The 24372-nt window shown below is 41.9% G+C and overlaps 1 protein-coding gene across 1 annotated transcript in view; it reads right to left on the bottom strand.

Annotated features, from left to right (window-relative positions):
* The window catches only part of pdzd2 (PDZ domain containing 2), a gene marked incomplete at its 5' end in the record, with an annotated part of 118753 nt that overhangs the window by 55767 nt on the left and 38614 nt on the right, over positions 1 to 24372 (bottom strand). The window contains 3 exons of the mRNA XM_084055970.1: positions 3062 to 3259; positions 8820 to 8952; positions 13321 to 13466. Of these exons, the coding sequence (XP_083912096.1) occupies positions 3062 to 3259; positions 8820 to 8952; positions 13321 to 13466 (477 nt within the window). The remainder of the gene's footprint in view (positions 1 to 3061; positions 3260 to 8819; positions 8953 to 13320; positions 13467 to 24372) is intronic.

Here is a 24372-nt window from a genome sequence, read left to right as displayed (position 1 = left end):
ACCCGCCACGTCCGCACCGATCAAACCATTGCTGTGCTTGAACGCCATGTCATCTGCGTTATGAGCACTCTTATGACAAGAGTTCTGTTGAGGTATTTTCGTACGATTTAGAGAATGTTTGAAAACTCAAAAGTATTATTATACTTTCGTACTTTTACTTGAGTAAAATTCTGAATACAGGACAGTGCCATTATTGTAACAGTATTTCTACATTGTGGAAATGCTACCAGTAAAAAAAAAAACTTTTTTTTGTATTTTAATTAGGACCTGGAGGATTTGGGAGGCATTGCCCGTCACAGACAGGTAGCAGTTGTCACTCATCTGACAAGATTAACTGAAAAGAAAAGAGAATATCTCTCTCTCTCTCTCTCTCTCTCTCTCTCTCTCTCTCTCTCTCTCTCTCTCTCTCTCTCTCTCTCTCTCTCTCTCTCTCTCTCTCTCTCTCTCTCTCTCTCTCTCTCTCTCTCTCTCTCTCTCTCACGTTCTGAAGGTCAGGTGTATCAACATTTCAACCATAAAGGCTCCTCAGAATGTCCCAGTTTAGCATTATGTTAAACCTCTTGTGGCCAAATAACAACCTCAAACATATATACAGTATGTAGGTTACAATGACAAGCCCCGTTGGGCCTATACAACTGTACATAGCGTTGTCGCCGGGCGGAAACATGTTTTTTTCGTGAATCAATGCCCTAGTTCATCACACAAAAGTAGTGAAAGTAGCTGATCTATTCTACATGTCGCAAATCTTGCAATGCGACACATTGTAGACCCGCTATTATGTACTTTAACATGTTTTTAACCCATTAAGATTAAGGAACGCATCTGTGTCACTTTAGATTTCTTTGGCTATTCAAAAATAGCAGATATACAAGCTCATAGCGCGGCACCGAGTGCCGCGCTATGAGGATCTGCTATTTTTGAAAAATCTTGAACAAATATTGTTTTGATTTTTTTTCAAAAAACTGAAGAAAAAAAAAAGAAGAATCCCCTCAGGTCTTAATGGGTTAAATTATAATGTATCTGTCAGTCCTTGTCCCTAAATGTTATAGGTTATATATATATGTATATGTATATATATTATGTATATACTGTATGCATGAACACAGGCTATGTGGACAATAGGATTAGAATGATATATAAGTTTGCTGGTGCACCAGCTCTATATTCTGTTACAGTTTTGTGTTAACCCATTGAGATCTGAAGCCGATTCTACATGTCTCCTAAATCTCAACAGTATTCTGAAAAACGTATATCTCAATCTTTTGTCAAGGCCCCCCAAAATTGTATTTGGCCGCGGAGCCCCATCAAAATATTTTGTTCCAGGGACCCCCAGAAGCAAAGATTTGAGTTAAATATGTTCGCTTTAAAATATATATATATATTCAAAGATTTGCACACACATTTTCACGATTTTTCAAAAATAGCAGATCTACAAGCTTGTAGCATGAGCTTGTATATCTGCTATTTTTGAATAGCCTAAGTGTAAAATAATGCTTTTTAGCTCATATCTAAAAATGACACAGTTCCAGGTTAATGGGTTAACTATGATGAACACTATCGTCCCTATTCTGGGCATGTCAATAGGAGAACATTTTGCAAAGACCTGTGTGGTGGAGAGGGAGAAAAAAGGAGGGGACCAAGTACAGACCCCAGGAGGACCCCGGTCAAAGAAGTACTGTATATAGGGTTTAAGATATTGGCATATCAGTACTATACGTTTACTAACCATGTAAAGTCTATAAATGTATATGCACACAATCTCCAATTGTGGTACCTGACTAAGGATAGTAAAGCAATTACAATCAAAGGGAGAGAGAGAGAGAGAGAGAGAGAGAGAGAGAGAGAGAGAGAGAGAGAGAGAGAGAGAGAGAGAGAGAGAGAGAGAGAGAGAGAGAGAGAGAGAGACAGACAGACAGACAGACAGACAGACAGACAGACAGACAGACAGACAGACAGACAGACAGACAGACAGACAGACAGACAGACAGACAGACAGACAGACAGACAGACAGACAGACAGACAGAGAGAGAGAGAAGGGGGTGACCCAGTTTCCAAGGAAACCCTCCCACACATACACACACACACACTTAGGTCAAATACATAATACATACACAGCTGACTGCCGCTTCACACACACACACACGCGCGCAGCGCGCGCGCACGCACGCACGCACGCACGCACGCACGCACGCACGCACGCACGCACACACACACACACACACACACACACACACACACACACACACACACACACACACACACACACACACACACACACACACACACACACACACACACACACACACACACACACACACACAGTCCTGCACACCAAACATGACCAAATCAGTATCAGTAAACGTCAGAGGAACAATGACGCTTTTGGACACTTTTGGACAAGAGGAAGGGTACAAATGGCACCTTGCAGCGGACCATGAATAATTTCTGGCACACAAACACACGCACGCACGCACGCGCGCGCGCGCGGACGGGAGAAGTTAAGACTCGCTAACGGACAACAATCCAGTTCCAGTCGCTGAGAGCGATGAAGAAAGTAGAGGAATTCATAAATTTACATCTCTGATCACATACAAATGTATGTAATTTAGCCCATTAAGACCTGAGGCCGATTCTACAAATGCCTTCTAAATTAGTAGTAAAAATGTTCAAAAATATCAGATTTAAAAGCTCACAACGCGTTGCGCTGAGACACGTTGTGAGCTTTTTTTTTGGTGCACGACACTGGCGCGTAACTAGTATAAATCAGGCATAGTTCTAATCCCCTAAAATTTTCTAAAACCCCTACAATTTTCTTCTAAAAATGCCTATTGCCTTTTCCGTTTTTTTTTCTTTAAAAAAAAGATTTTTATTTGTTTTGTTTTTTTTGCACAGAACCAGGAGATAACATGATCTAAAGATATACTGCTCCATTCACTTCCTGGTTAAAGTATTTGGGGAAATACACACACACACACACACACGCACACACGCGCACGCGCACACGCGCACACGCGCACACGCACACGCACACGCACACACACACACACTCACACTCCTTACCGAGTGGTGCGTGGGCAGGGGGAGGGGCTCCATCGCGTCGTGCCTCCTGTGGTCCGATGTGGGCGGGGCCACGCCGGCGCCGCCCGTGGCGGGAGGCGCGGAGGAGGGGGACAAGGAGGAGCAGGAGGAGGCGCAGGTGCTGACCAGGTCAGGCAGACTGGTGGACGGGTAGCGCTGGAAGTCCACCTCTGACTCCTCCTGGTGGATGGGAGGGGAAGGAGAGACAGGGTTATTAGAGTTAAAGCGGCACTAAACTGTATGTAACTTCTTTGCCCCAGTGTTGAACAAAAATACTGATATGTTTAAGTAAAAGGACCAATACTGCAATATAGAGTACCAAAAGTAGAAAGTACTCATATGCAGAATGTCCAATTTTGCAAGTTTTCAAATGAATAAAATGTTTAAAAATATTTCGAAAATAGCAGATCTACAAGCTCACAATGCGTCAAACCGCAACACATTGTGAGCTTGTAGATCTGCTATGTTCAAATGGCCGAAAAGAATATAGAGTGCTGAAGTGGTTAATGTATGTTTTGTGATAATAATCTAAATCTGCAAAGTAACTAGTAACCAACGTTTTCAAATAATTGTAGTAGAGTAAAAGTATAATATTTGCCTCTGAGATGTAGCGGAGTTGAAGTCAAAGTATTGAAAATGGGAAATACTCCAGTAAAGTAAAAAAATCTTATGGGTCTGTAACTCTGAGAGTGTACAAATGGAACCAAATGGACCCTAACGGGTCCATTTGGTTCCATTTGTACACTCTCAAAGTTAGATTAACATTGATTTTACAATATGCACAGCAGCCATATTGGGAATGAATTGGGCCCCTGCCTTACTTCCTTTACAGGTGTTACCAATGATACTAATTAAGGCTCTGTTCCATTTAGTGTGGCATAGTGGTTGTCTTATTTTCAAGGACCCCCATAACTATGAGAGTGTACAAATGGAACCAAATGGACCCGTAAGGGTCCATTTGGTTCCATTTGTACACTCTCAGAGTTACACACCCACCATAAGGGGCCATTTGGGAACCAAAATGGAGTGTTTCTAGTGAGCACCCTGACCAGAATGGAACAGAGCCTTCATAAGTATCATTGGTAACACCTGTGAAGGAAGTAAGATGAGGCCCAATTTCTTTCCAATATGGCTGCTGTGCATAGAGCCTATTGGGGTCCCAGAGATAGAAATGTTATTAAATAGGGGTCCGTAGCCTAACGCATGTCAAACTGGGGGTCCTTGAAATTAAAATGGTTGAGAATCACCGCTAGAGCCGTACAAATCTTCTCATACGGGGGTCCCTGGCTTATCTTCTCAAATGGGGGTCCGCAGGCTAATAAGTGTCAATTTGGGGGTCCTTGACATGAAAAAGTTTGAGAACCAATGCTCCATAGCAGCAGTCATCCGCCACTAGAGTGTAGTGGTGGTGTTTACCTGCAGAAACACATTGTCCTCTCGCTGTATTTTTGGTGTTTTCACCGTTTGTTTTGGTAGACGCCTAAAAACATCCCTGTCTACCAAAACAAACAGTGAAAACTACCAAATACAGAGAGAGGACAATGTGTTTCTGCAGGTAAACACCACCACACTACTCCTGTGTCTTATGACTGCTGCTATGGAGGGAAATGATGGGTACAAAATGTAAACACAGGGCAAAGTGACATACCATGCCTTTAACTAACACAATAACCAAAACCAAAACTGAGGAAAATAAGAAATACAAAAATACAAAACAGAAAGAAAGTCAAAACGAGGCTTTACACAAAAGCAATAACTAACTGAAACTGTATTGTGTGTTTACAACACTGAGTAGAATCATACAGAAATGTGCACTTAGTTTTAGTCTTTTAGTCGAAAATCGTAGACATGCTTTTCCCATTCAAAAATAGCAGATCTGCTAGTTCACAACATGTCACGATGCGATAAAAAAAAAAAAAAAATACAATGAAATAGTAAACTAAGTAAACTAGCAAACCCACAAACTTATTCAAACTAAACTGAAATTGAAAACAAAAAAGAAGTACAGATACTCCAAAAGTAGAGTAGGCTACTCAAGTAAATGTACATCGTGACTTTGCATGTATGCAATCGTACAAAAGTCTTTACATTCAAATGACTGTTGGGGTTAAGAGTGCAAGACTTGAAAAGGAGGATTTTACATCCATATGCAAGACGCACACATGCGCGCGTGCTTGCGTGCGTGCGTGTGTGCGTGTGTGTGTGTGTGTGTGTGATGTGCGCTCGCGTGCATGTGTGTGTGTGTGTGTGTGTGTGTGTGTGTGTGTGTGTGTGTGTGTGTGTGTGTGTGCATGCATGCGTCCTACCTGCCAATAATCTCCCTACATCTTCGACAACCGAGGATTTGCACATACTGTACAGCCCACGAGATGTGTACTACGCATGTGACAGGCAAGCCAGGAGACCCAGCGCGCGTGTGTGTGTGTGTGTGTGTGTGTGTGTGTGTGTGTGTGTGTGTGTGTGTGTGTGTGTGTGTGTGTGTGTGTGTGTGTGTGTGTGTGTGTGTGTGTATTTTTAACTATCTCCGAAAGGCAGGCCACAACTCTCTACAAGCGCATTAAGATCGTGCCTCTTCAATTTTTCAGAGCCAGCGAGGGAAAACCATGCGAGGCACAGCCAGCCAGTTGGCCCGCGCTCGCTCTGTGTGTGTGTGTGTGTGTGTGTGTGTGTGTGTGTGTGTGTGTGTGTGTGTGTGTGTGTGTGTGTGTGTGTGTGTGTGTGTGTGTGTGTGTGTGTGTGTGTGTGTGCCTGCACTCGCTGCAGCCACCTCTCCCTGCGCTGTAGAGCCCTGGTTCCCAAGCAATGGCTTGGGACCCATCTTTGAGTCAGAAACCAAATTTTATGGGTCATAAATATCCTTTTTTATTATCATTATTTCAAGATATTAAAACAAGTAAAAGATAAAGATTTTTATAATCAAATAAGCAAAGAAATTCAATGGAATTTCAGAAACATAAATCAAATGAAAAACACACAAAAAATACAATAAAATAAATCTACACGCTCACAGCTGTTTTCACTATGTTTGAAATGGGGCTTAAGTGGTTAATTCATAACGTATTTTTGTACGTTCGTGTCCCGGGTACACACCAAATTAACCGTTTGTGTCCCGAGCTGAAAACGTTTTGGAATGCTGGAGAGAACCGGCTATTGCAACCCGCGCTGCATGGCCCCAATCCCTGTTGTCTAGCCAAGGAATTAACACATTGCAAGGAATGTGGAATAAGGCAAAGTGGAGCGTAATCTGTTGTGTTTTAATGTTTCTCCTAATCTTCCAGGCCAATAATAATCCTGTGGGGAGCCCCAAACAATGGCCTGACACTGCATGGCCTTCAAGGAGCACTTTGCCCGTATTCAACCTTATCTTCATATAATTGGTGCTCACCTATGCTCAGTATAAGATGGCACCATTTCTGTCTACTCACTACTGTATACCAGGGGTCTTCAACGTTTTCAGGCCAAGGACCCCCTAGCTGAGAGAGAGATGAAGCAGGGACCCCCTCTATATTGTATAAAATTGTGTTTCAGATTTTTTTTTAAATGTTTACTTGGTCTGTCCTTTTTTCCCTCTACACCAAACACCTCTTTGCCAAAACATAGCCGATCTACAAGCTCACAACGCCTCGCGCTGCGAGGCGTTGTGAGCTTGTAGATCTGCTATTTTTTGGGCTAAAGTTCTCCTCAGATGGTTAGCCGATCTGCAAGCTTTGCGCATTGTGAGCTTGCAGATCTGCTATTTTTGAATGGCCAAAGCATACAATATGGATTAAGTGGTTAAACGCCAGGGGGTCCCCAGCTGTATTAACTCATTTTGCTGGGGACCTCCTGGTACCCCCCCCCCCCCCCCCCCCTGGGGGTCCCCGGACCCCACTTTGAGAACCAATGAGCTAGTAGATATTATGCAAGGGTCAAAGTGGTTAGACATAGTGTTTAGCTGCTGTCCATTTTCTAGACGGCTGCGAGAATAAGCTATTTTCTCATCAATAGTGCTGCTGTTCATTGTTCTGTTGTCTTTCTGTCTGGCACTGAACGTATTAATAGACGCTTTGTAACAGATACAGAGGAAGTGACTGTCACTTCAAACACCGCCAGTGGTGGACAGGAAAAAAAGTACATTTACTTGAGTACTGTTCTTAACACATTGGGTGCCAGGTTTTTTTAAAAACAGAGTACACTGAGTGCCAGGATTTTTAACCATTTTTTAGGAGCCGAGATACAGGCTTTTGAAGTCATAAGTTAACCAGAAAGTGGATTGGAGTCAAAATCTTCGGAAAATGATATATCCTGGTGCTTAGAAGGAAAAAAAAAAAAAAAAATAGAAAAAAAAATGTTTTGAATTTTTTATTTTTTTTCAAAAAACGTATATATACGGTTTTGGCACTCCGTGTAAGTATTGCAAAAAACGTATATATACGGTTTTGGCACCCAATGTGTTAAGTACATATTTTGAGTATCTGTACTTTATTTTTGTATTTGAGTATTTTGTATTTGTGGATATTTATGACTTTATTTCAAATACAAGCGCTATCGCCCTTAAAGTCTCGCCCCCCATCCCCAATAGTATGTATGATGATTTCACGTTATGTGGGACATTAAGTGGGACATCTATACTTTGTATAATCTGCAAAATCAGTCAATAAAGTGGTCTTGAATTATTGCAACAACAACACTAAATTGCCACCAAACAGGGGTTATTCTAAAACATAAAAAACGGAACACTATGCAAAAAGAATGCTCAAAGAATGACTCTGAGGAAACAACAAGGAGATCAGCTTTGATTACAAACTGTGACAAATCCAAACATTTTAAAACAAAAGCTGCTGTTTTTGCCACCATGACAAAAACTGCATTGCGGCACGTTGCAGATCTGCCATTTCACTATTCTAGATATGAAAAAAGCTGATCTAAAAGCTCACTTCAAAGTCTGATTCTGATTCTGACGAAAAGTTCAGAGGACATGAAAGTATGGCTTCAAATACTGTATGTCATCGCTGTCAGGATGGAAACCTCCAAAACTACTAATTAGGCGTTTTTAGAGTTTATATTTTTAAGACCTTTTTATCTTAATAGCTTGTCTAAAATGTGTAATTCATCAAACTTTTAAGACTGGTCACGGAACAAGGGAAGACTCGTACAGAGTTTAAATATCATGGCTGTCGGGTGGAAATTACTTTTCAGGAAATGGAAACAAAAGGAACATGTGTTCCAATGGATCTAATGTAGTTATTATTTAGTCACAAGCTATTGTTAATACTTTCCACTCTCACGTATTTATTTTCCTCCCAAAAAATAGCAGATCTACAAGGAGCTACACATAACAATAGCAGATCTATAAGCTCAACACGAATCGTGATGCGATGCGTAACTGTGTGTGTGTGTGTGTGTGCGTGTGTGTGTGTGTGTGTGTGTGCGCGTGCGTGTAGGCCTGTCACTATCTTTACATAATTGCCTAATCACAATCATTTTTGCATAATCGTCATATATTTTCAAACATTTTCCAAAATAGTGGATATAGCAGATCTGCAAGCACAGTTTTCAGCTTGTAGATTGGCTATTTCCACTTTTCATATAAAGTATAAAGTTATGACAGGCCTGTGTGTGTGTGTGTGTGTGTGTGTGTGTGTGTGTGTGTGTGTGTGTGTGTGTGTGTGCGTGCGTGCGTGCGTGCGTGCGTGCGTGCGTGCGTGCGTGCGTGCGTGCGTGCGTGCGTGCGTGCGTGCGTGCGTGCGTGCACACTCACCCGACTGGCCACCACCAGCTGCACCAGGCCATCAGTGGAGCGCAGCACGGCCACGGCCTCCTGGTGGGACAGTCCTACCAGAGACTGTCCGTTTATCATCAACAACTCATCTCCTGCATGAAGCCGGCCATCCCTGGAACACACACACACACACACACACACACACACACACACACACACACACACACACACACACACACACACACACACACACACACACACACACACACACACACACACACACACACACACACACACACACACACACAGGTTATTATACTTTTGCATATTTCATTCTTTTTTGTTTTTATTGTTTTTTAATATATATATTTTTTAGTTTTTAGGGGGTTTGCTAATTAAATTTATTTTCTTTTTGCCTTCTTTTTTAACACTCCCCCCCCCCTTTTTTTGTTTCTTTTTACCCCTTTTTCTCCCCAATGTAGTCGTTATGCCACACGTGTGTGTTGTCACCATAGAGTTTATAATATATCTAGAGGGCTGACTGCCCCGCCCCCACCTACTGTACTGGTATCTCAATACAAGGCTCTTCCGCAGGGCTGTTTGACAACTGGCAAATCACATCGCGTTGACTACTGGCCAATCACAGCGCTTCTAACTGACTAGTTGCTGCGCAGGTGGGGCGGGTCTTTAAGAAAAGACCCGCCCCACCTGCCTCTGATTGGCCTACCGAACGCCCCCTTCTGTGACGCACATGGAAGTTTCGAGCTTGCCCTGCTGAAGCGGAAGGAAGTGGAAGGCTAGCCCTGCGTAACAAGGAAGCGCGCCCGAGATACGAACGCTTCAGAGCCGAAGGAGGCGTCTACCTTTATATGTCTATGCCCGGAAGTACCTCTACTTCCCGGAAGTACCTCTACTTCCTGGATCGGCTCCAACGTTGGAGCCAATAGAGCAGAGCGCACTAGCGTTTCAGACGATAGAAGCATGCGCACTAGGGTTTCAAACGGTAGACACACGAGCAGTAGTGTTTTAAATGCGGAAGTCCAGATTTGACCACCAGGCGACCTGGCGGTGTAAAGTAACTAAGTATGTTTACTCAAGTACTGTACTTAAGTACAATTTGGAGGTACTTTTACTTTACTGAAGTATTTCCAATTGTCTATACTTTCATTTCTACTCCACTACATCTCGGAGGCAAATATTGTACTTTTACTCCACTACAATTATTTGAAAACTTTAGTTTTTTAAGTTAAGTTTTAAGTTTTAAGTTACTTTGCAGATAAAAATGATTACATTATAAAACATACATTAACCACTTTAGCCCTATTTCATACCTAGGCTATTTGAAAATAGCAGATCTACAAGCTGACAACGCGTTGCAACCCGTTGTGAGCTTGTAGATCAGCTATTTGCAAACATTTTTGTAATTTTATTTTGGTACTTTAAGTACATTTTTATACCAATACTTTTCCTATTTTTACTTTCAGTATTGATACTTTTACTTAAGTAAAACATTTGAGTCCTTTTTTCACCACTGCCCACACACCCAAAATTGCCGATAAACTCACAACGCGCCACGTGACGCGTTGGGAGCTTGTAGATCGGCTATTTTTTGCTACTTTTGTGCAGCACTGTAGTATGACTAAGTAGGTCATTCATTAACGGGGAAAAAACATAAAAAAGTGAAACATGGAGATACAAGGTTTCTGCCCGACATTGACGATATCGCCACTATCTTCACTAATTACTGCTTACAGCTCTATTTCACCAGCGGTTGTTTTTGCTGAGGCTGGGGAATGTGTTATGTTACTGAGTCCCTCATCCCTTCGTTGTTTCCTCTCCTTGCTCCGTGTCTCCTCGCTCTATCTTTATATCCTACTGCATTCTGCTATAATAAGCTCTAGTTTCATCTTAATACCAGTGGTGGAAAGTAACTCAAGTACTCAAGTACTGTACTTGACCCATTTAGACCTGTTTAACCTATACGTCTTGATACCTTTCAATAGGCTCTATTCACAGCAGCCATATTGTGAAGACATTCACAGGTGTTACCTATGATACTAATCATTCTGGTCAAACAGAGTCAGGGTGCTGATATTGTGAATGTTGGCTCACTGGAAACACTCTGTTACACCAGTGGGTCTACTCATGGGCTTCCAAATGGCCCCTTACAGGTGTGTAACTCTGAGAGTGTACACGGGTCCATTTGGTTCCATTTGTACACTCTCAGAGTTATGGGGGTCGTGGAAACCACTGTGCTACACTAAATGGAACAGAGCCTTCATTAGTATCATTGGTAACACCTGTGAATGTCTTCATAATATGGCTGCTGTGAATAGAGCTATCCGGGACACCATCTGTGCCATTTTATATGTGGCTATATACGGTATATAGCAACATTATTATCATTCTTTTATTTATTTATTTATTTTTTCAATTTATTTTTTATTCATTCATTCATTTATTGAATTATAATGTTACGTTTTACAGAAAACTGTAGAATCGTCCTCAGGTCTAAATGGCTACACTTTTGAGGTATTATCTTGAGTATTTGCATTTTTTTAATACTTTATATTTCTACTCCACTACATCTCAGAGGCAAATATTGTACTTTCTACTTTGTACTACAGAGTGCCACGCTATGAGCTTGTAGATCTGCTATTTTTGAAACATCTTGAAAATGTGTGCATATCTTTGAATATTTATATATATATATATTTTTTTACAGTAAACATTTTGAACACAAATCTTTGCTTTTGGGGGTCCCTGGCACACAACATTTTTAGATGGGGGTCGGTGGCCAAATGTATATATATATATGTATATAATTTAGGGGTCCTTAAAAAAGTTCAAAAGGTTGAACTTTTCGACATAATACGGGTCAAAACATTGGTAATCATCTCCTAGAATCAAATTATAAACAGTGGAAATGTTTAGAATCGTCTAAATGGCTACACTTCTGAGGTATTATCTTGAGTATTAGCATTTTTTTAATACTTTACATTTCTACTCCACTACATCTCAGAGGCAAATACACTACACTACAATAATTTGTCAGCTTTAGTTACGAGTTACGAGTTGCAACCAAAAATATATTTTTAAAAAAGTGAAAAATTGCTACTTTGCTACCCTTTGCTACTGTAAGTTTGATATCAACACTTTTGTACTTTTACTTAAGTAAAAGTTTTGAATACGGGCCTTTTTACTTGTAACGTTGTGGTATTGCTACTTTTACTCAAGCACAACATCTGAGTACTTCTTTCTGCTTAAAACACAGTTTGAGTTTGCCCGGCGGTGGCAAGTTGTCAACCTATAGTGTCTGTGCGCGTGCGTGAGTGCGTGCGTGTGTGTGTGTGTGCGTGTGTGTGTGTGTGTGTGTGTGTGCCGTGAAGACGCTTCCAGTCTGCCCACAACGATGAAGCCTGTTCTTTTGTTTGTTATTTTCTGTGCTGTCATTTGAAGAAGGCACATCAAAGCGCGGCTGTGGTTTTCTCCAAATTACCGTCCCCGGGCTCGGAATGATATGTCAGACATTTCCTGTTATCACAACTATCCTCACTGTCGGATAGAACAACCTCATATCTCCCCGTCTTTCACCCTTTTTTTATGTTTATCCTTAACCCATTAAGACCCAGAAAGCATCTGTCATTTTAGATTTTTAACCACTTTAACCATTATACTTGGGCTATTCAAAAATAGCAGATCTACATAGTGCGGCACCAAGTGCCGCGCTAAGAGCTATTTATCTATTTTTAAAACGTGAACATTTGTGCAAATCTTTGAATGTATGTTTTTTTAAAGCGAACATTTTTAACTCTTACATCTTACAAATGTGTTTTTTTTTATTTATGAATAAATATGTTGCTACAATGTCAGTATTTCTCAAACTTATTCCATGTCAAGGACCACCCAAAATGATAGGTATTTGTCCGCGGACCCCCCCATCTCAAAATATGTTGTTCCAGGGACCCCCAGGAGCAAATATTTGAGTTAAAAAAGTATGTATATATTCAAAGACTTGCATTCATGTTCACGTATATAAACAAAAAGCAGATCAACAAGCTTGTATCTATGAGCTTGTATATCTAAAAGAAATCTAAAGTGACACAAGATGTGTTCCCGGTCTCCCGGTTAAATGAATGTCCTATTTCCGCTGAATGAATGAATGTCCTATTTCCGCTAGCGCGGCACTGTGTGCCGCGCTGTGAGCTTGTGGATCTGCTATTTTTGAAAAATCTTGAAAATGCGTGCATATCTTTGAAAATATATATATATACATAATATACATTTTGACCTCAAATCTTTGCTTTTGGGGGTCCCTGGCAGAAAACATATTCAGATGGGGGTCCGCGGCCAAATGTATACCAATTTAGGGGTCCTTGGCATGAAAAAGGTTGAACTTTTTGACATAATTAGATCATATTAGATCCTTATAGTTTTTCATTTTCTTTTTGAAAATATTGCAGGGGAAAACATATTGGACCGGGGAAAAGACAGTGGTCTAATACAGAGTGTTCAGATGTGGGCCTGGCCTATACTGTACCTCTGTGCGGCCCCTCCCTCCTCTACGTGAGCCACTATGATGCCGTGGGGGGAGCGCTTGGACCCCCGGCCGCCCGTGATCTGGATGCCCAGGCCGTCCTGAGCCTTCACCATGTGCATCTTCCAGATGTGACTCCCGTCCCGGGGCTGGGAAAACACACACACACACACACACACACACACACACACACACACACACACACACACACACACACACACACACACACACACACACACACACACACACACACACATAAAGGTCAAATGAAGACACCAAACCATGGATGAGAACCAGTGTTGTAGTTATCAAGTCATATTTTCAAAGTGGGGTCCGGGGGATTTGAGGTAGCAACATCAGTTGATACAGCATCAAAATCAGTTCAACCACTTTAACCCTATAGGGGTCTTCAACAGGGGGTCCGGGACCCCTAGGGGGTCCTCAGAGTTACTACAGGGGGTCCGCCAAATCTTTGTGTGATAGGATTTATTTTTTGACCTTAACCTCTGAGAGAACTTTAGAGGTGTATCGGTGTAGAGGGAAAAAAGAGCAGACCACGCAAACAAAAAAAGTTGCGTCTGAAACACAATTGTATACAATATAGAGGGGGTCCCTGCTTCATCTCTCTCTCAGCTAAGGGGTCCTTGGGCTGAAAACGTTCTACGAGCACACACTCACGCACACCAGGGGCGTAGCCACGGGTGGGCATAGGTAGGCCTGGGCCCACCCATTCGTTTTTTCTTCCCACCCAAAAAAAAAATTATTATATCGTCACAAGCCCGCGAAAAAAGTATCAAAAACCGCTAATAACACATGCACGCGCGCCCACCCGCGACTCCCTAGGCCCAGCCTCAGCTAGCGTTCTGGCTACACCACTGACGCACACAGACACACATGCACGCACTCACACACACAGACAGACGCACACGCTCGCACGCACACACGCACGATTCGCACGCACACACGCACGCACAGAGTCTGGGGCAATGGACATTCTACCATCATTTGACTCTAGACCACCCAACAATAAAATAACATTTGATTAAGTCCCCTACAATCTACAGTCCTGCAGACCGAGGAACAATAACACAAACACATTAGTGGAAGATGTGTGTTTGTGATGGCGAGGCGACAGAGACATTATAATGACCTCACATGTGTTACTGGAGCTGCCATAACAACCAGCTCGACACGATCAAGGCTGTACGCATGTTCCAGCTGTGAGGGGGGGGGGGGGGGGGGGAACAATAGCAGTCTACATGAGCTGTTTCAGCCAATGTTGCCATGTCTGCTTATTATAAGCGACTTTGGGCTTGTTTTCCCTGTAAAGTTGCTTGTAAATATTGGCGGTTGCGGGTTGTGTTTTCAGGTTGTGTTTTCAGGTTGTGCTTTTTGGGGGGTTTGTCTAAAGTGTAGTTGCTTATTTAGGCGTGTTTCTCAATGTTGTTTAAACCAGTGGTTCTCAAACATTTTCATGTCAAGGACCCCCAGAGTAATATGTATTTGTCCGCGGACCCCACATCAACATTTTTTAATTGTTTTTCAAGATTTTCCTTGAAAATAGCAGATCTACAAGCTACGTGTTGTGAGCTTGTAGATCTGCTATTTTCAAATTGCATAGGTTTCAAGTGGTTGAACTGTTGTTGATGCTATATTAACTAATGCTGCGTGCGTGCGTGCGTGCGTGCGTGCGTGCGTGCGTGCGTGCGTGCGTGCGTGCGTGCGTGCGTGTGGCGCAGTCACTTCTCCTGGGCTTGTTTTTCATAGACCTGGCCGCTTGTTTCTCTCGCAAAATCTGGCAAGGCACATTTCAGCAAAGCTAAAACAACTGCCAGACTCCTGATAAGGGATTGAAGCAATTCAAACTTTCAAAGCGCTACCTTATGTTTGCTAAACAAGCCAGCCGCGGTGTGGTGGCGTTTTAGAAGCTATGTGCTCGTAAAAAAAAACTCAACTACATCCATCAAGTGTGTTTACTAAGGATTTAATCGTGAGCAGACAGGCCGATTGGTGAAATGCTTCACATACCGGTGCTGTCGGGGGGAAAACTTGTATGTCCAAAACTGCAACTTCTCAGGAAAAAAGTTGTATGCAAGAACGTCTTTTTCAGGTGATTCGGCCAAGTGGGCGTGCTTTTGAGGTTAGGTTTAGGCATAGTTTCTGGGATAGTTACCTACCCAAAAACATGTTTTCTATTTTAGGAATGCAACATAAACAAAAACATATCCATTAATTGAAGTCTCCATGGAGTGACTAATCGATAGGAAAAAAATTTTTTTTGGGGGTGAACTATTATCCCTTTAAGGTTAGGGTTAGGGATAGGCATAACCACGCCCACCTGGGCGAACCACCAAAGGAAGAGGCTCTTCCGTAGCTATAGTCTCATCACAATAGGGACTATATTGATAATTAATACATCACATAATGCATAATAATACTGATATATTGCCCAGGCCTATTTGAACTCAAAATGCTTACAGCGTTACAGTAACAGACAGGTCACGTGTGGGTTGACGTGTAGCAAATAAACATTACACATCGTCACTGTCGCCGCGGAAACCTTGAATGTCCAAAAGCGTTACTTTCCGGGAAACGTAAAAAAAAAGGACCTGTGTTCCAATGGATGAGATGTAGTTATTATTTAGTCATGAGCTCTTGTTAACCCTTTAAGACCTGGAACGCATCTGTGTCAGCCCGACAACCTTTGCCGCGGGTCACTCCCTGTCTCTCTCTCCCTGTTTGCTGTCTATCTCTACTGTACTATCCAAATGAAGGCAGAAAAGCCCCACAAATATACGAAAAAAAAAGAAATATGGAGATGCAAGGTTTCTGCACGACAGCGACAAAAATCAGGCCTACTTTCCTCCCGTGTAAAAGGTGCAGCTATCATGTAGCGTGTGTGTGTGTGTGTGTGCTGCCTCATCTCCATAATGCAGTGCAGGGCATTAGCATTAGCTGCTCTCTCCGCCACACACACACACACCATAATAGATGCTCCTGAATAGACACGACCCCACTCTGCACTGTCATGCTAATGCGCCGACATCAAAAGTATTCTATGACACCACAGAGGCGTGTGTGTGCGTGTGTGTGTGTGTGTGCGCGTGTGTGTGCGCGCGCGTTTGTGTGTGTGTGTGTGTGTGTGTGTGTGTGTGTGTGTGTGTGTGTGTGTGTGTGTGTGTGTGTGTGTGTGTGTGTGTGTGTGTGTGTGTGTGTGTGTGTGTGTGTGTGCGCGCGTGTGCGTGTGTGTAAGCTGCTCCTGTACATGGTCATGTTCAAAACAAACAGGGGGGGATATTCTAATGAATATGGGTTAAATATAAATATTAGAGCCAAAAATAGAGCTGGAAATGGAAACCACCTAGCGTCAACAAACATTCAGAGAAAAGAGACAATCTACAAGCTCCCAATGCAACACTATGGGTGGGACGATATGAAAATGTCATGTCACGATCATTGTGGCGATTATTATCGCGATAATCATGTTATGCCTAAAACTCTTAAAATGTCACTTTTGTTGACCGCTTGCACCCCAACCTCCATATTCTGGGGTGAGCATTAGCCAAACAGTAGATTTACCAGTAGATCTACTATATTTGGCTAATAGATTTGGTATAGATGGGGGAAAAAAGCAGTCCAACAACAAAGCCAACTCGGGTCCAGTGTATGACTCTGCGATATGATTATTGTGAGCGGTAAACGATATGAACGATTATCGACCTATCCCTACGCAACACGTTGTGAGCTCGTGGATCGGCTATTTTTCGGCGAAAGAGATTTTAGTGTGGAGGGGAAAAACTGAGGGGGCCTAGTATAGATCCCTTGGGAGCTCCATTCAACTATAGGGTTTAAGGAGGTTAAATAGAGGGTAAGGCAATCAAGCTAGATAAAAAGATGATGCTAGAATCCAGCAGGGCATACTGGCAGCTGATATCGGATAGATTATGGACAAGAGCTTTATTGATTAATATTTTGGATTAACACATTGGCTGCCAAGAACGCAGATCTGCGTTCATTTGCGCAAAAGCCCGTTCGCTGCCAAGGACGCAGATCTGCGTTCTTTCAAAAACATTTTTTTTTTCAAAATAAAAGTTTTTTTTTTTTCCTTTTAATTAAAAAAAAAAAAGACCAAGGAGATATGATTTACCGAAGATTTAGACTCCCAGACACTTCCTTGTAACTTAAAACTTAAAAATGATGTATCTCGGCTCCTAAGTGCTTTTTTTTTCTCATTGAAAAAGTCTGGCAGCCTACTGTAGGGAAAAATTAAAAAAGCTGGCAGCCAATATCACTGTCTCCTACGTTGGAACGGGGAATGGATCTATTCCGGACACAGCTTTCATCCACTGTTTCCTCATCAGATGGTAAGACTTATTAGGCTATTGTGTGTGGCGTTCATGTGATCAGTATACAGTATATTATAAATTAATACTGCAGACATTGGAGGCGTGTCTGTGCCTCCAGTGACATTAAGGCATGATAGTCTATTATCTCATCATTACGTGAAACTTTGGCTGAGTTGGCCGACACTGGCAAACATACTGAGGGACCTAATAATTCAGCTCTAAATGCAACTAATAGCCTACCAAAAAATGTGCATCATGTCTATATTATGCATAGGCCACAAGCAATACATCGTTTGACATTTATTTTTATTTTTATTTTAAATATGCATTGACAAATGTTGGGCACATACATATTTTATTTGAGGTCGTCATTCATTTTGCATGAAGAATAAAGCATTCTAATGACATACGCAAAGCTTTTATCCCATGTAAGTCGGCCTCGGAGCAGACGTGAGAACGAACGGACCTCCCGCAAAATTAACCGACGGAAAAAGATTAATGAATCAGACTATCCCAACGTGGGAAGTTGCAGCTCAAGAGTTATAGGGGCGAGACAGACAGACAGACAGACAGACAGACAGACAGACAGAAAAGGCCAGAAATATAATCTCTGCCTCCCAGCCTTTCGGTCTGCCGATAATAATGATGTAATCCCAGTCACGTTAGTAATTGGTAATTCAAAATATAAGGACTGTTGAGAGTGCTCAGTATTGAAGACACTTGCCGTGAAGGGGTTGAATAACTTTGAGACTACAGTTAGTTATGCTGAGCTATTTAAAAGGTTCTTGTTTGATTTGTTCATTGTACTTTCACAGCTGACAGTTTGTGAATTTCACCAATAAACCTGATTTGCAGTGGGGGCTGAATAAGGGTTTTGAGAAAAACTGTAAGCCGGTTATATGTAATTAACCCTTTAAGACCGGGAACGCATCTGTTTCATTTTGGAGATCTGCTATTTTGGAAAAAAAAAGGAAAATGTGTGAAAATGTGTGAATATATGTATTATTTTAAAGCGAACATTTGTAACTAAAATCTTTGCTTCTTCTGGGGGTCCCTGGAACCAAATATTTTGAGATGGGGGGTCCCCGGCCAAATTCAATTTTGGGGTCCTTGACAATTATGAAAAAGTTGGACCACCACTGAATATAGCAACATACGTTTAAAAAAAAAAAAACTATTAGTATTTAGAAGACATTTGTAGAATCCCCCAGAAGCAAAGACTTGAGTTACAAATGTTCGCTTTGAAAAAAAAAAATATATATTCAAAGATTTTCACAAATGTTCATGATTTTTTTTTTTAAATAGCAGATCTACAAGCTCGAAGCGCGGCACTCGGTGCCGCGCTACGAGCTTGTAGATCTGCTGTTTTTGAATAGCCAAAGAAATCTAAAATGACACAGATGCGTTCCCGGTCTTAAGGGGTTAAAGTATTCAGGTATTGAGGAGGACGTTTGCCACCGCTGACACGTTGAATGATGATCTGAGCTCGGCTGCTTGTCCGGGCGTGTGTCTCTGCTGCGTCTGACAATGACAGGCGAGGGCAGAGAGAAAGACGATATGTCTGCCCCCGGGAACGGCTTCACAAACGACACGGGGGAAACCGTGCCCCTCGAACAAGAGGTACTTTTACAACGCTTTGATTCAGTCCTGGGCGCTGCGAGCTTATAGAGCTTCTTTCACTACTTTCAGCGGTGGGAAAAAGTACTCAAATGGTTTACTTAAGTAAAAGTATCAATACTGCAATGTAGAAATACTCTGTTACAAGTAAAAAGGCCTGTGTTCAAAATGTTACTTGAGTAAAAGTACAAAAGTATTGGCATCAAGATATACTTAAAGTACCAAAAGTAAAAGTACCAAAATGTTTGAAAATAGCCTACTGTACATATAAAACAGGGCTAAAGTGGTTAATGTATGCTTTATAACATAATTATCTGCAAAGTAACTAGTAACTAAAGTTTTCAAATAATTGTAGTGGAGTAAAAGTGCAATATTTGCCTTTGAGATGTAGTGGAGTAGAAGTAAAAGTATTGAAAATTGGAAATACTCCAGTAAAGTAAAAGCACCTCAAAATGGTACTTAAGTAGTACTTGAGTAAATGAACTTAGTAAATGAAGTTGCTTTACACCACTGCTCTTGTGTGACACTCTTGTATGATGAAGTATAGGGTATTCATTTACAAAACAGAAAAAAAAAACACATTACAAGTTGAAATATGGAGATACGAGGTTTCTGCTTAAGCGGTTAAAAGAATCAGTCACATTGAGCTTTCCTGAGGCTCGACTCGGATAATAATCTAGAACAAATTCTGCATTCATTAACCATAGCAGCATCTGGACCTGATATTAAATACAACATTATTCATCTAGCAAAGCTCCCAATCCAGAAGTTTCATGTCCTTTCCCCCCGGATTCAAACGCGGCTCTCCTGCACGGGAGCCCCGCCCGATTCCTGATTTGCTCTCGCAAAGAGGGAATCCCCGCTTGGCCAGGCGAGGTATTGGGCTTATGAGCTTCATGCAGTACTACCTGTCGATAACCAGTAGGTGTTGCTACCTGGAGCTCTTTTAGTAGACAGAACATACATATTCAGGTCGGACACGGGATAACGATTTGATCCAATCAGAAGAGAGAACTCATACTCATACATGAATACACAGGATAAACAAATGAAATTAGAAGTGATGAAACAAGTGATGAAACAACAACAAAAAAGGAAGAAACGTGTTGACAAAATTCTATTCTCTCTTGATTGGATGAAATTGGTGTCCTGACTTTTTATTTTCTGTCTACTGAAGAGCTGGAGAGACCCCTGTTACGTAACAAACACTACTATAGCAATGATTACTGTCAGCATACAGAGCTTAAACTTTTTAACATAAAAAGAAGAAGAGGTGTGGAGTTTGCATGTTCTCCCCGTGTCTCCTAGGGTAGGTACCCTCACAAAAACATGCAGTAATACTGGTCACTAAGATTTCAAAAAACTATACTACCTCCCCTGGTCAGCCGGGGTGCCTGATGGAGGGGAAAGGAACTGGTTGGAATAACGTGTTCCTTCCACGCGCTACGTCCTACCGGGGAAACTCCCCCCTGTCAGGTGATAAGAAGCGGCCTGCTCACTCCTCGTGCGTTGAAGGAAGCATGAGCTCAGTTCGGGGCTCTCCCCAGGCTGGCAGAGTGAGAGTAGCGCCCAGGATTACAAGCTTAGGCAATTGGCGCTGGGTTAAAAAACGGGTTGCAAGATCGTGGGATAACAATTAAGAAGAAAAAAAAGAAGAAGAAGTAGAGCTTTTTGTTTTAACCAAAAGAAATATCACTTACACAACTTTTAAAACTGGATTATGGCTTTAACCCATTAAGGCCCGGGAACGCAGCTGTGTGTGTCATTTTAAGATGTATTTGGCTATTCAAAAACAGCAGATATAAGCTCATAGCGTGGCACCGAGTGCCGCGCTATGAGCTTGTACACCTGCTATTTGTTTTAAAACAATCGTGAAAATGTGTGCACATTTTTTTTAAACATTTGTAACTCAAATATTAGCTTCTGGGGGATTTGATTCTACAAATGTCTTCTAAATCCTAGCAGTGTTCTGAAAACTGTGTGACTATAATCAGTGGTTCTCAAACTTTTTCATGTCAAGGACCCCCAAAATTATATGCATTTGGCCGCAGACCCCCATCTCAAAATATTTAGTTATGAGCTTGTATATCTGCTATTTTTGAATAGCCCAACGTATCAAATAATGGTTAGAGTGGTTCAAATCTAAAATGACAGATGCGTTTCCCGGTCTTAAGGGGTTAAACGCGTTCCTTTCACTGAGACCCTGTCGGAACACGTTACTGTAACAGCATGCTTCAGGGACGTCACGTGACCACGGTGTGTGTAGTGATTACTGCAGTGTGTCGAGCTGTGGGAACTATACCTGTTCTACTGTGTCATCATGTTCACCGGACAAAAAAAAACAAAAAAAAACATTTCACACATTTCCCCGGTTAATGCTTAACCCATTAAATCCGGGAACGGATCTGTGTAATTTTGAAATTTCTTTGGCTATTCAAAAATAGCAGATCTACAAGCTCATATTATGAAAAAATCACGAAAAATCTGAAAATTTGTGCAAATCTTTGAATATGTATATATTTTTAAGCGAACATTTGTAACTCAAATCTTTGCTTCTGGTGGGGGGGGGGGAGGTCCCTGGAACAAAATATTTTACAAATGTTCGCTTAAAAAAAAATAATAATACAATTTTAAAAAAATAATAAAAAAATAGCAGATCTACAAGCTCATAGCCATATGTGCCAGGGCACCTGGTGCCGCGCCATGAGCTTGTATATCTACTATTTTTGAATAGCCAAAGAAATCTGAAAATGACACACAGATGCGTTCCCGGTCTTAATGGGTTAAAGTTGTTTACACGGGATTAACCCCTCCTCAACCACACCTGCTGCTAACGCCAGCCGCTAATTACTGCTGTTGCTTCATGTGTGAATGAATCATCTCCGCTACAGTTGTAGCCAGACATGGATTTGCTGGGGGGGGTCTGGGGGGGGTCCATGCTTCTGCTTTTGATACCAGCAGGCGGCTGTTCGTGGCTACAGTGGAGTCAGTGCTGTACAAAGGCCGAGACATGGACCCTCACAGTGCAGCAGGAAATAAAGGCCCCGGATGGAGTCTACACAAGAATGCTACGAATAGCTCTAGGTGTCACATGGGTACACCACATCAGAAACATGACCCCCCAGGGGGGTCCCCAGATGATTAGCTTAATGTGTAAACATTGTTTTCTCACTCAACAGTAAACAAACCAACATACTAACTAGTATAAGTGTATACAGGGTGTCTGCACAATCCGAAAGTGGCAATTTAAAGACTTTTGTAATGCCAAATTGTCAAATATTACATATGAGGCAAACACTGAGAACTTCGACCTTTTGGTTTCTGCAAAACGCCCACGCAGCGATTGGGGCCAAACCGGTCTTCACAGAAGACACATGATAATGTGAATTCACGAGACCAAGTTTTTTTTTTTTTTTCTCTTCTCATTTCTAATTCATTTTATAGCCGCGTCGCATGTGAGATTGTAGATCGGCTATTTTAGCTATGTGTGCTATGAAGCATAATACACCGGTTGTGGTTAACAAAATATTCCCCCCCTCTGTTTTCCCCCTTTTTTTTCTTCTTCCAAATGTTTTTTAGGGCACGGTGACACCAAACTATGGCTGCCGGCTGATAAACTCAGGTTGTGCGTGGCCGACTGTTTTTTGCAGCCAGCGCAGAGTAGCTTGCATCGCATTCTGTCCCAATAGCCAGTGACGCACCTGTCAAATCACTTTCAGGACCCTCCCCGTAGTCCGCAGTTGAGTCTTAAGTTGGGACGGCCCGCCTTCGACTCACCCGATTGGACAGAGGGGGAAAAGCAGCATCTGTCTCAGGCGTTTATCTGCTTCAATTAGACAAGGCGTATAGAACGCATAAACGCAAGGTGTGCGCGACACACAGAAAGATGCGCAGGACCATCAAACCACGCCATTCCCATTGAAAAGCATTGGCAGAATCCACCCTCTTAGGTAGAATTACAGTGTGGTGTGACCGCACTCTAACCCTGGGTTTCCCTGTAACAGGGAAACCCATAGTGAGCGGACATTTCGTTGCTGCCAGGTGTAAACCTTGTGTGTCCAAAACCGTTCCTGTTTTTATTATTATTTTACGATTCAAAATAGTGAAAATAGCCTACAAGCTCACAACGCGTCGCGATGTGAGCTTGCAGATTGACTATTCACTACTTTTTTTGCAACACTCTTGTATGATGAAGTAAGCCATTCATTTATGAAACAAACATAGGCCTACAGTAAAAATGAAATATGGAGATAACGACTTGCAGGTAGAGTGTGTTGGGAAAAGTACTCCAATGTTTTACTTAAGTAAAAGTATCAATACTGCAATGTAGAAGTACTCTGTTACAAGTAAAAGTCCGGAATAAAAAATGTACTTGATTAAAAGAATTGGTATCAAAATGCACTTAAAGTACCAAAAGTAAAAGTACAAAAATGTTTGAAAATAGCAAATCTACAATCGCACAACGCGTCGCGATGCGATGTGTTGTGAGCTTGTAGATCGGCTATTTTCAAATAGCCTAGGTATAAAATAGGGCTAAAGTGGTTAATGTATGTTTTATAACGTAATCATTTATATCTGCAAAGTAACTAGTAACTAAAGTTTTCAAATAATTGTAGTGGAGTAAAAGCACAATATTTGCCTCTGAGATGTAGTGGAGTAGAAGTAAGAGTGTAGACAATTGGAAATGCTCCAGTAAAGTAAAAGTACCTCAAAAGTGTACTTAAATACGGTACTTGAGTAAATGTACTTAGTTACTTTTACACCACTGCGGGTAGAGTAGCAGCAGAAGGCTCTTGGGTTACCGGTGGACATGAAGGAGCACGAAGAGTGTGTGTCACTCAGTGCTGAATAGAGAGCCGTGCAGGGTAAAGAGGATTACACACAGATTATAGGTTTGTGTGTGTGTGTGTGTGTGTGTGTGTGTGTGTGTGTGTGTGTGTGTGTGTGTGTGTGTGTGTGTGTGTGTGTGTGTGTGTGTGTGTGTGTGTGTGTGTGTGTGTGTCTGTGTGGACTGCATCAAGCTGTTAAATGCTGGACCTGCTGATAGACAACGAAGCACAAAGATGACGATGATTCATTCTGTTCACATCAA

This window comes from Gymnoscopelus microlampas (genome assembly GCF_963454915.1).
Source record: "Gymnoscopelus microlampas genome assembly, chromosome: 4".
In the NCBI taxonomy this organism is placed as follows: domain Eukaryota; kingdom Metazoa; phylum Chordata; class Actinopteri; order Myctophiformes; family Myctophidae; genus Gymnoscopelus; species Gymnoscopelus microlampas.
The sequence above is the reverse complement of the archived record's forward strand: the minus strand, read 5'-3'. Positions and strand labels throughout refer to the sequence as shown.